Raw genomic sequence first — 12,382 nt, forward strand, 5'->3', positions numbered from 1 at the left:
TTTTTTATGTTAATTGTTTGATTAGATATTTTATTTATATAAAAATTTAAACAGATGAAGCAGCACTGATAACCCATGAGCGGAGAACAGCAACATCAGCATAGACACCGGGGTAGTTCTTAGCAGCGCAACCATAGCCCCAGGAGACAACACCAACCAAACGACCACCAGAGACCAATGGGCCACCAGAATCACCTTGGCAAGAGTCCTTACCGACAGTATAGGCGCAGATCATGGTAGACTTGATTTCAGAGCCATAACCGTAGGTGGAAGAGGCACATTGAGATTGGCTAACAATCTTAACATCAACGTATCTCAATTGAGAAGGAATGCTGCCACCAGAGGAGGTGGTACCCCAGCCAGAAACGGAAGCAGCAGCGCCATTAGCGGGAGCAGCGGTAGTCAAAGCAATCGATTTAATGGTGGAGGACATGGTCAAGGAAGAACTCAAACGGATAACGGCAATATCGTTAACCATGGTGCGTGGGTTATAGCCTTCATGGTTCTTGAAAGCAGCAACACTGACAACAACACCACCAGAATTCCAGTAGGAGGAACCAGCACGAATCTTCAATACGGAGGCAGACACAGATTGCAAGCAATGGGCAGCAGTCACAATAATCTTGGAGTTGTAGATGGAACCACCGCAAGAGTGAGAGCCACTACGTTGGAGGGAGATTTGCCAAGGGAAGGAGCTGATGGTGGTAGCAGCACCGCCAACAATGCGACCATCCAATTGAGGCAACATACCCTCAGGCACGGCAGCACCCAAAGCACAGGCAACAGCGCACAATAAAACGACTAACTTCAACATGTTGATTCTTGTATTAATCAACTACTGATATTTTCAAATTCCATTCGTCCTATTTATACGAATTTAAAACTTTAAAATTGTTCAAAACATAAATATTCCTGATTAGATTAATATACAACATAGGCCGATTTGAATTACTTTCTCACTCTTTCTCCATTTCTCCATGTATATTAAATTGATTGGCAGATAAATAAATATTCAAAATTGGATTTTGATTAGATTAGAACAGAGTTGCGAACTCTGTATACTTGTTGAAATTGTTAACACAATAATAGAAACATTTGCAAAAAAAAACTTAATATTAGACTGCTTCAGAAATATATGAAGAAAATAATGTTTTTGCACAAAATATTTAAAGGTTCGAATGATTTAATTCTCTTAACCATTCCGTTAATGAATTCATTACAAATTAATTCACATTAATTCATTCAATGCACTTTTAAAGATATTTTGTAATGGATTTGAATTAAAGAAAAGTTTAATGATTCAATAAGGAATTGATTCTATAATGAATTAAATCCGAAAGGAATCAATTCCGTACATTTGAAGTACTATGGAGTTAAGCCTATACAGAGAAAACAGATTCGTGATAGCAACCGAATTTGTTACCAATCCAATGATTCGGTTGCACACATAGAATTTTTCGCTTCTATCAACAAATAGTCAGTTGACAAAGAAGAATTTTGGTTAAAGCAACGAAACTTTTGTTACCCCTTTTAAAATTTTGTACCCACAACTATTAAATTCTGTCACTAAGAATCATTCGATTGCCAAAAAATTCGTTTTCGAAGCTTTTTTCTCTGTGTAGGCTTAACTCCATAGTACTTCAAACGTATTGAATTGATTCCTTTCGGATTTAATTCATTATAGAATCAATTCCTTAAGGTATCCCTAATATTAGACTTTTATTAGTGACATAGTTAGTGACTTCATTAAAATTTATATCAGATGTATTTATAAGTGTGTACTTTTATATTTGAATCTTTCGATTTTCTGAAGTACCCGTCTAAAAAAAATTTTTGCAAAATCTAATTACGTTTAAAGGTTGCACGTTTCGTTTTTTTGGATCAAAGTAGCAATAATTAAAAATAGTTTTTTGCATATCATTTACCAATTGTTTAAATATTAAATACAAATGTTCTTTTATTGATAACCCATCAATAATTTGATACCAAAACAAGTTAGACTGTTATATTCGACTGTACCGAATCTGGTATACCCACCATCAGTATGTAACAATAAAATATTTTTCTAATAAAGTGGTTAGGGTAAATTATGGACTGATCCTCACAAAAAAATTGGTAAAATGATTGAAGTTTATATAAAACCGGTTTATGTCCAATTTCATTAATTATTATGAGACAGTATTCCGAGAGGACATCATGGACAGATATTTTACAATTTTCAATACCAAATAAATCTTATCAAAAAAGAGTAAAGTGTGGAAAATTCCAGCCTGCTAGCATGTTTGCGCCCAATCGTGCTTTCAACAGACAGACAGACGAACGGACATAGCTAGATTGTCTTAGCATTTGATAAGGACCCAGAATATATATACTTTTGTGAGTCAGCGATGAATATTTCGATGTGTTACAAATGAAATGACATAATCAATATGCCACCCATCTTTTTTATGGTGGATATCTAGGAAATTTAGTTTTTGGTCACCCATTTCATAACCATACATAGCTCTTTTGGATTTACGATTTTGTAAATCCGACACCAGCTTCATAAGATACGAATATTTAAATACACCTAATTTTTTCATTTTTCCAAAGATTAAAATTTTAAATTAAAAAAAGTTGTTTTTTTACTACTAATTTTTTTCGAAAAATAATATTTTAAATTAATTATAATAACCAGGGCAAGGATTTCTATGCAAATGCATGTTTGTAGTCAGTAACTCAAAATGACTTTTGACAATTTATCTTTCCGAATCGAAGAATTTGTAACAAAATGGCATCGTTTTGTTGTTGCATGTTTTTGCATATTTTGTTATAAATGCATATTTTTCATTTAAATACATATACTTAGCATATTTTTCCATTTTATTGCATATTTAATTTTCTTTTGGATACATTTTTATAGCAGCAAATAGTCTAACATGAATAAGTTTTGAATTAGCACATGGTTTACATCGAGTAGCCGAAGAAATTAGATCTCAATTTGAAGATATAGATTTATTAATTTCGAATGGAAAAAAATCTATTATTTTTATTTACGCAAAAACCTTCAGAAAAATTATGATAAATAAAATAAAATTTTCGAAATTAACTCTAATATACACACAGCTTCAAAAGTGAGTAAACAACAGCGATTTTTTTTGATTTTTTTTCACAACCGAATCTATTATTTCCAACAAACCGAAACTTTAAAATTTTAATCGATGGATTAATTTTAGAATTAAATTAATTAAAAAAAAATCAAATATATACACACTTTTGAGGCTCACTGTATTTCAAATGAAAAACTATTTTTTATTGCATATTTTTGTCATTTTTAGTGCATATTTTCTCTATTTATAGTGCATATTATAAGCGAATATTTTTAATTTTTTTAGTGCATGAAAAGCCTTGCCCTGATAATAACATTTAAAGCTCTTTTTTGTACTAATTTAACACTTTGAAAAAAGTTAGTATTTCTACTACTTTTTTATAAAATGAGCTAAATTCCAAATGTTTTGCAGTAAATTTCTTAAATATATTATTCATGGATTTAAAATAACTTTTCAAGGTATTAAATTGTAGGTTTTGTTTGAAATTTTTGCTATTTGAAAAAGGTAGTATTTCTACTACTAATTTTTTGGGAAAAAAAATAATTTTTAAATATTTCTAATTAATTAAAATAACATTTAAACTATTTTTGTACTAATTTAACATTTTGAAAAAAGTTAGTATTTCTACTACTTTTTTTTACAAAATGCTCTAAATTCTAAATTTTTTAAAGAAAATTTCTTAAATATGTTATACATTGATTTAAAACCGGGATCGGCAGACATATACTACTACATTTTGCACTTGTATAAGTGTAAGAGCGAAAAAACAAGAAATGAGAAATAGTTGCAGTCTCATCTTCACTACAAGACAGACATGGAAAACTTAACATGTTAACTAACCTATTTGTCTAGCAATTATTGTATATTAAAAAATAATAATTTACAAGAAACTTCTAAAAACCCATTTAAGCATCTAAAGGTGAGAGAAAAAACATTTAAAATAGTTTATAATTCTAAAAACAAGTTAAGATGTAGTGTAGATGCTAAAAAAGGTACAAAAATAAAATGAATTATCCACCTCTGCTTTAACATTTATTCATAAACATTCATGTGCTAAACCAAGAAACGAGCGACAACACAACCTTCTTCAATGACAACTAATAAGAGACTGAATTGTGTTTTCTATGCGTGTGAGTAGTCTGTGTAAATTTAGTAACGCCCACAATGCACTGTGCATAGGAGTTGCCGATCCCGGATTTAAAATAACTTTTCAAGCTATTAAATTTTAGTTTTGGTGGAAATTTTTGCTATTTGAAAAAGGTAGTATTTCTACTACTAATTTTTTTTTTTGAGAAAAAATAATTTTAAATATTTCTTAATTAAAATAACATTTAAACAGACTTTTTGAATAACTTAAGCTTTTTGAAAAAGTTAGTATTTCTACTACTATTTTTATAAAATGAGCTAAATTCCAAATGTTTTTCAAAAAATATCTTAAAAATGTTACTAATTGATTTAAAATAACTTTTCAAGCTACTAAATTTTAGTTTTGGTTGAAATTTTTACTATTTTAAAAAGGTATTATTTCTACTACTAATTTTTTTTTGTGAAAAAATACTTTTAAATATTTCAAATTAATTAAAATAACATTTGAAGTGAGTAAATTAATCTAATTGAATAAATTAAGCTTTTTGTAAAAGTTAGTATTTCTACTACTATTTTTATAAAATGCTCTAAATTCCTAATTTTTTTAAGAAAATTTCTTAAAAACATTATTAACTGATTTATAATAACTTTTCAAGCTATTAAATTTTAGTTTTGTTTAAAATTTTTGCTATTTGAAAAAGGTATTATTTCTACTACTAATTTTTCTTTGGAAAAAATAATAATTATTAAATATTTCTAATTAATTAAAATAACATTTGACGTGAGTTTTAATATAAATTAAGCTTTGTGTAAAGTGTACGTATCTATTTGACATCTATGTTCCTAACCGTTTTGTAACATTTACAACTCTTTAATTTCAAAATCAGCCCAAAATTTCAATTCATTAAAAACACAACACAAATTCAATTTTATAACATTTTATTCAACTCAAACTTAAACGGAGGATGCAGCACTGCTAACCCAGTTGCGGAGAACAGCAACATCAGCATAGACACCGGGGTAGTTCTTAGCGGCGCAACCATAGCCCCAGGAGACAACACCAACCAAACGACCACCAGAGACCAATGGGCCACCAGAATCACCTTGGCAAGAGTCCTTACCGACAGTGTAGGCGCAGATCATGGTAGACTTGATTTCAGAGCCATAACCGTAAGTGGAAGAGGCACATTGGGTGCGGCCAACAATCTTAACATCAACGTATCTCAATTGGGAGGGAATGCTGCCACCAGATGAGGTGGTACCCCAACCGGAAACGGAAGCAGCAGCGCCGTTAGCGGGAGCAGCGGTAGTCAAAGCAATCGACTTAATGGTGGAGGACATGGTCAAGGAAGAGCTCAAACGGATGACGGCAATATCGTTAACCATGGTCTTGGGATTGTAACCTTCATGGTTCTTGAAAGCAGCAACACTGACAACAACACCACCAGAATTCCAGTAGGAGGAACCAGCACGAATCTTCAATACAGAGGCAGAGACAGATTGCAAGCAATGGGCAGCAGTCACAATAATTCTGGAGTTGTAGATGGAACCACCGCAAGAGTGAGAACCACTACGTTGGAGGGAGATTTGCCAAGGGAAGGAGCTGATGGTGGTAGCTGCACCGCCAACAATGCGACCATCCAATTGAGGCAACATACCCTCAGGCACGGCAGCACCCAAAGCACAGGCAACAGCGCACAATAAAACGACTAACTTCAACATGTTGATTCTTGTATTAATCAACTACTGATATTTTCAAATTCGATTCGTCCTATTTATACGAATTTAAAACTTTAAAATTTGTCAAAACATAAATATCCCTGATTAGATTAACATACAACATAGGCCGATTTGAATTACTTTCTCACTCTTTCTCCATTTGTATTAATTGATTATATGATAAACAAATATTTAAAATAGAACTAAGTATTTCTAATAGGTTTTCGATTAGATTAGAACAGAGGGACGAACACACTTATTAAAATCGTTATCACAATAATACAAACATTTTTAGCGAAATTTAATATTAGACAGCTGCAGAAATGTATGAAGAACATAATTTTCTGTATGGATCACAAGTCCCTCAGACATTAGATTTAAAAAAATCATTTCATATTTTTCAAAATATGTTTTGACCATAAAATGTATATAATACTTTCGAGGCCATCATTCTCATATCACTACAACACTTAACATGAATCGACAACGAAACTATATATCCAACATAAATTGGAGTATTTCAGTATGTATTGTCACCGATTAGTTTATTTTCATAAGATACGAACAAAAATATTTGTTAACCCTTTTAGGGTTAATAAAAAACACAATGCAAATTTAATATTCAATCAGTATTTTATTTAAATAAAATTTAAACAGAGGATGCAGCACTGACAACCCAGGAGCGGAGAGCAGCAACATCAGCATAGACTCCAGGGTAGTTGGCGTAGGCGCAACCGTAGCCCCAAGATACAACACCAGCCAAGACACCACCAGAGACCAATGGACCACCAGAATCACCTTGGCAAGAGTCCTTGCCGACAGTGTAGGCACAGATCATGCTGGACTTGATTTCAGAGCCATAACCGTAGGTGGAAGAAGCACATTGGGTGCGGCCAACAATCTTAAGGTCAACATATCTCAATTGAGCGGGAATGCTACCTCCAGAGGAAGTGGTACCCCAACCGGAAACGGTAGCAGAAGCGCCGTTAGCAGGAGCAGTTGAAGCCAAACCGATGGACTTAATGGTGGAAGAAGTGGTCAAGGAAGAGCTCAAACGGATGACAGCAATATCGTTAATCATGGTTTTGGAGTTGTAACCTTCGTGATTTTTGAAGGCAGCAACACTGACCAAAACACCACCGGAATTCCAGTAGGAAGAGCCAGCACGAACCTTCAACACAGAAGCAGAGACAGATTGCAAGCAGTGAGCAGCTGTGACAATGATCTTGGAGCTGTAGATGGAACCACCGCAAGAGTGAGAACCACTACGTTGGAGGGAGATTTGCCAGGGGAAGGAGCTGATGGTGGTAGCAGCACCGCCAACAATGCGACCATCCAATTGAGGGAGCATACCCTCAGGCACGGCAGCACCCAAAGCACAGGCAACAGCACACAATAGAACGACAAACTTCAACATGTTGATTCTTGTATTAACCAACTACTGATATTTTCACCATACACGCCTCCTATTTATACCAACTACAACATTTCAGTTTTCATTGATAAGTTTACAACTTCAAATTGGCAGGTTTTAATTCCTTTCAGACTTACACTATCTTTACTGGTTAGAGATTTATATTTGAACTATTCATATATCTAAATGTAAGTGCTTACTTATGAGATTTAAATAAAATGACATTTGCAAATTTTGATTAGATTACAATTGCCGTACGTAGTATGCAATCTAATGTAATCGTGCACTCATGAAAGAAATGTCTTAAAATATGATCGAGTGAAATATTATTGCACTCAAATAATATTCTTACATGTACTTCAGTCATATCGCTAATTTATAACAATACCAAACAAGAAGTCATAATTCAAAAAAATAAATTTCATTACTAGTTTACAAAATGTTTACGAAGACAAACTCTCTTACTGAAAATAACAAGAATTTCAGTAAATATGTGAAATATTGCATTATTCGAAAGAGTCTAGTCAAGAAAATGTTTTGCAGTTTCGAATACTTATTTTTTGTGAAAGTAGTTTGTATCACAAATTAGGTTCATTAGAAGAGAATGTTTATTAATACGTCTGATCAAAATTATAATTAAGAAGACGCATTGGAAATTGTTCAATGCAATCTGCTAAATCCACCATAAAGAAGCCGTTGTCGAAAACTGTTAAGGATCTGTTAAGAAAAGGCAGAGAAAATGGAATGAAATACAAATATTTGTCCAAAAAATATAAAATATCCATATCAGGAGCATGAAAAATATTGGAGCTCTATAAGATTACAAAATCATATGAAAGTTTAAGAAAAATGTCAGGGAGAAAGCTCTAGACAACAAAGAGAGATGATCGTATAATAATCTTAGCCAAAAAATGCCATTTTGTTCTTCTAGAGAGATCAAGGAAGAACAGGAAGAGCCTTCTCCCTATAGTACGTGAAAGCGTTTGGCCTTTACTAGAAAATATGTCAGAATCATTTTGAAATCAAATGATTTGGTCAGATGAGGCGAAATATAAGCTAAAAAAATGCTAAAAGAGTTGGTGTGAGCCTTTACAAAAACTTAAATCTAAACATATTGCGCATACTGTAAAACATGGTGAAGGAAGTAAGTCATATGGTGTAGGGCTGCTTTTCTTCCTCTGGGGTTGGTCGATTAGTCAGAATAGACACAAAAATTATTGGTGAGCATTATGTTAGCATTTTGCAAGAAAATCTCAACAGTAGTGCTATGGAAATGGGCTTGGGGGTCTTTATCTTCCAATAGGATAATGACCCCAAACATACGAGAGCAAGGTCGCAAATAACTATTTTCAAGAAAACGATATGGTCCCGATCTGAACCGATCTGCCGAATGGAGACAGATTTCTGTACAAATTTTGGAAAATTTGACTTCAAGTTTATCGAAAAGACTTCGGCATAGTTAATAAGGGAGAGCTACTAAAGACTGATGAATATACACTAATACCCCGGTTTGCGTCGCCTTGTTCTGCGTCTGCTTCGAAGTTGCGTCTTTTTAAAATTTCTGTGATTTCGAAGTTGCGTCGTTTTTGTTTCAGTTTGCGTCGCATGTTTCGGAGTTGCGTCGTTAGTGCTTCGATTTGAGTCGTTAATTTGAAAATGTTTGTACAAAGCTAAAACAGAAAAAGGGTATTTCTGTGTTTCTTTTTAAAATTTCTGTGACTTCGAAGTTGCGTCGTTTTTGTTTCAGTTTGCGTCGTTAGTATGAAAATGTTTGTACAAAGCTAAACAGAAAAAGGGGATTTCCCGTTTAAGTCTAATGGAAATACATACATATTTATGTTGTCTGATGGTTGCAAATTACATTTGTTGAAGTGAAGTTGAAATGAATATTTTGCATCAATGAGTTAAAAAAGAAAGCATACAAAAGAATATGCATACAACAAAAGCTTGACATTTTAAACGTTTTGGAAGAAACCTTGGACTAGCCCCTTCTATAATAAAATCCATTTGTTCCAGAGACGCTCATAAAATTAAAAAAATTGCTGAAACCGCAGCTTCTTAACATTTGGATAGAAGATCAAAATCAGCGAAGAATGCCATTAATTGAAATGGTAATTCAAAAGAAAGCACTAACTTTATTTGAAGATCTGAAAGAAGATTATCCGTTATCAAGTGCCGAAAGTGTGGAAGAATTTGATGCAAGCAGAGGTTGGTTGACCGTTTTAAAATCCGTGGAAATTTGCATATCATTGCATTAAAAAGAGAATCTGCTAGTGAAGATACTTCAGCTGCAGAAAAGTTCAAGCTTGAATTAAAAGCAATTATTGAAGGGTGGATATTCTGCAGAACAAGTTTTAAACGCTGATGAAACGGGACTTTTTTGGAAGCGTTTGCCAGGAAGAACGTACATTTCTAAATCCGTTGACAAAAAATTCAATATTTTTTATTGAAAAATCCATTTTTTTCAGCTAAAATTATGAATCTCGGAACCAATTACATAAATGAAAATCAATACAAATGTATGAAAAATCGTGCTTCGTTTTGCGTCGTTTCGGTTTGCGTCGCGTTTCTTCAGGCCCTATTAGCGACGCAAACCGGGGTATTAGTGTATTGTTCCATCATATTTCTGCGGTTATCATCCAATATTTTGCTTTTACACTTTGTTTTGTCTAACCGTTTAAATGCAGTTGTTTAATTAATGTATTTTGTAGAAAAACTTTAATTTTAAGTAATTTTTATTGTTTTTTAATTACAATGTAAACTAAATAAACTAATTCAATTAATTTTTTCTCTGTGGAAATATAACAAAGGTATTTTTGCATTCTACTTTGTCCAACAGTGTATGTTTTCCCCTTGATTTCGAAATAAGGGTAAAAATTTGTTGCAAATCATACTTGATGAGGGTTTTTCAAACAAAACTCAAAAAATTATGTCCGTATTTTTGATTCAGAAATAACTTTATTAGACTCCTGAATTTTTAGCATTTATTTGTTTACCCCTTTTGGGATTATATCATTCATTTTATATAATTTTTTGAAAACTGTTTATCCTTTGAAATTTAAAGTCCATTTAGAAGGATATCTGATCCGATCAAGAAAAACTGAGTACGCAGTGCTACTCTACTTTCACCTATATATGGATTTTTCCATGTGTATGGAAAACATTTTCACAGGGTATTATGAAATTATCAATCACATAAACAAGTTTCAAAGCAATATAAATTGCAAGTACAAAGTTTTTCATTTAAAAACTAAAATTCTTATTTCCAATTTAAAAATTTTGTATAAAATACTTGTAAATCAGGAAATTTTTTAGAATTTGTTGTAAATAGTTGTCAGTCCTTTGGAACTAGTTCACTTATTAATTACCAAACAATATAATGGACCCGGTAACATTTGAACCAAAATAATGTATTAAACCATTTTCATAATACAAGGAAGCGCTTTACATATGGTTTTTGCAACAGAGAAACAATCATATCCTGATTTCATCAAGAAGCGAATATGTAAAATAAAATACGATCCCAATTTTCTGTTTCGATTATCAGACGCTTTTTTAGTAAATATAAGTTTTATTAATCTAATTTGATAATTGAATCAATGAACCAATAATAATTCCTCAACTTTTTCTAGAAAGTAATTCGAAACGAGAAAATTTCAAACAAAAATCTCTCATGAAAGAACTAATTCTAGAACGGTTATTATGTATTTATTATGTATAATGCCGAGGGTGACAATTTCAAACATAATTAAAGAACTGGTTCCACAACCGAATAACGTGTTTTAGATCCTTAAATCTTTTCTACCTCTAGTTGTGAATTTGAAACATAAACTATTAGACTCAACACCAATCTAATTAAAAACAGACAGTAAATTAATTTTTCAATCAACATTTATTTTATTCATATTAATTATTCTATTCAAATTTAAACAGAGGAAGCAGCACTGACTACCCACGAGCGGAGAGCAGCAACATCTGCATAGACTCCAGGGTAGTTGGCAGCAGCACAACCATAGCCCCAAGATACAACACCAGCCAAGACACCACCAGAGACCAATGGGCCACCAGAATCACCTTGGCAAGAGTCCTTGCCGACAGTGTAGGCACAGATCATGCTAGACTTGATTTCAGAACCATAACCGTAGGTGGAAGAAGCACACTGGGTGCGGCCAACAATCTTAAGGTTAACGTATCTCAATTGGGCGGGAATACTACCACCAGAGGAAGTGGTACCCCAACCGGAAACGGTAGCAGCAGCGCCGTTAGCAGGAGCAGTAGAAGCCAATCCAATAGTCTTAATGGTGGAAGAAGTGGTCAAGGAAGAGCTCAAGCGGATGACAGCAATATCGTTAATCATGGTTTTGGAGTTGTAACCTTCATGATTCTTGAAGGCAGCAACACTAACCAAAACACCACCGGAATTCCAGTAGGAAGAGCCAGCACGAACCTTCAACACGGAGGCAGAGACAGATTGCAAGCAGTGAGCAGCTGTGACAATGATCTTGGAGCTGTAGATGGAACCACCGCAAGAGTGAGAACCACTACGTTGGAGGGAGATTTGCCAGGGGAAGGAACTGATGGTGGTAGCAGCACCACCAACAATGCGACCATCCAATTGAGGCAACATACCCTCAGGCACGGCAGCACCCAAAGCACAGGCAACAGCACACAACAGTACGACAAACTTCAACATGTTGATTGATTGATATTATTAACCAACTACTGATATTTTCATCATAAACAAGCCCTATTTATATGCATTACAAAATTTAAATTCGATTCTAAAATTTAGTTTTTTTTTATAAGAATTAAGCTGTAAATTGTCTGTTTTTAATTCCCAATATTGGTATTTGAAATATAAATGTAAGTGTTTACTTAAGAGATTTAAAACAATGACATTTGCAAATTATGATTAGATTACAGTTGCACATGCTAGACATATAAATACCATTTATTTAAGGTTTGTAAACGAAAATTAACAACTTATATGCAATGAATATGATCTTTTTGCATTTTCATAACTTCCGATAAATGTGTTAAATATTTTCGACCATATTAACAAACATTAATGTTT

General features: G+C 33.2%; 4 protein-coding genes across 4 annotated transcripts; all 4 read right to left on the reverse strand.

The window, feature by feature from the left end:
* On the reverse strand, positions 1 to 849 carry LOC135962482 (trypsin alpha-4-like). Its single transcript, XM_065514440.1, has one exon. It carries the CDS (start codon positions 812 to 814, stop codon positions 47 to 49), a length of 768 nt encoding a protein of 255 aa, XP_065370512.1. The 5' UTR covers positions 815 to 849; the 3' UTR covers positions 1 to 46.
* A 4,273-nt stretch (positions 850 to 5,122) lies between these two features.
* Positions 5,123 to 5,911, reverse strand: LOC135962483 (trypsin alpha-4). Its single transcript, XM_065514441.1, has one exon. It carries the CDS (start codon positions 5,895 to 5,897, stop codon positions 5,130 to 5,132), a length of 768 nt encoding a protein of 255 aa, XP_065370513.1. The 5' UTR covers positions 5,898 to 5,911; the 3' UTR covers positions 5,123 to 5,129.
* A 603-nt stretch (positions 5,912 to 6,514) lies between these two features.
* Positions 6,515 to 7,339, reverse strand: LOC135962486 (trypsin alpha-4-like). Its single transcript, XM_065514444.1, has one exon. It carries the CDS (start codon positions 7,309 to 7,311, stop codon positions 6,544 to 6,546), a length of 768 nt encoding a protein of 255 aa, XP_065370516.1. The 5' UTR covers positions 7,312 to 7,339; the 3' UTR covers positions 6,515 to 6,543.
* A 3,894-nt stretch (positions 7,340 to 11,233) lies between these two features.
* Positions 11,234 to 12,005, reverse strand: LOC135962488 (trypsin alpha-3). The gene has a single exon (XM_065514445.1). The coding sequence runs from the start codon at positions 11,999 to 12,001 to the stop codon at positions 11,234 to 11,236; it is 768 nt and encodes a 255-aa protein (XP_065370517.1). The 5' UTR covers positions 12,002 to 12,005.
* Positions 12,006 to 12,382: the final 377 nt, after the last annotated feature.

Source organism: Calliphora vicina, chromosome 5 (genome assembly GCF_958450345.1).
Source record: "Calliphora vicina chromosome 5, idCalVici1.1, whole genome shotgun sequence".
NCBI lineage: Eukaryota > Metazoa > Arthropoda > Insecta > Diptera > Calliphoridae > Calliphora > Calliphora vicina.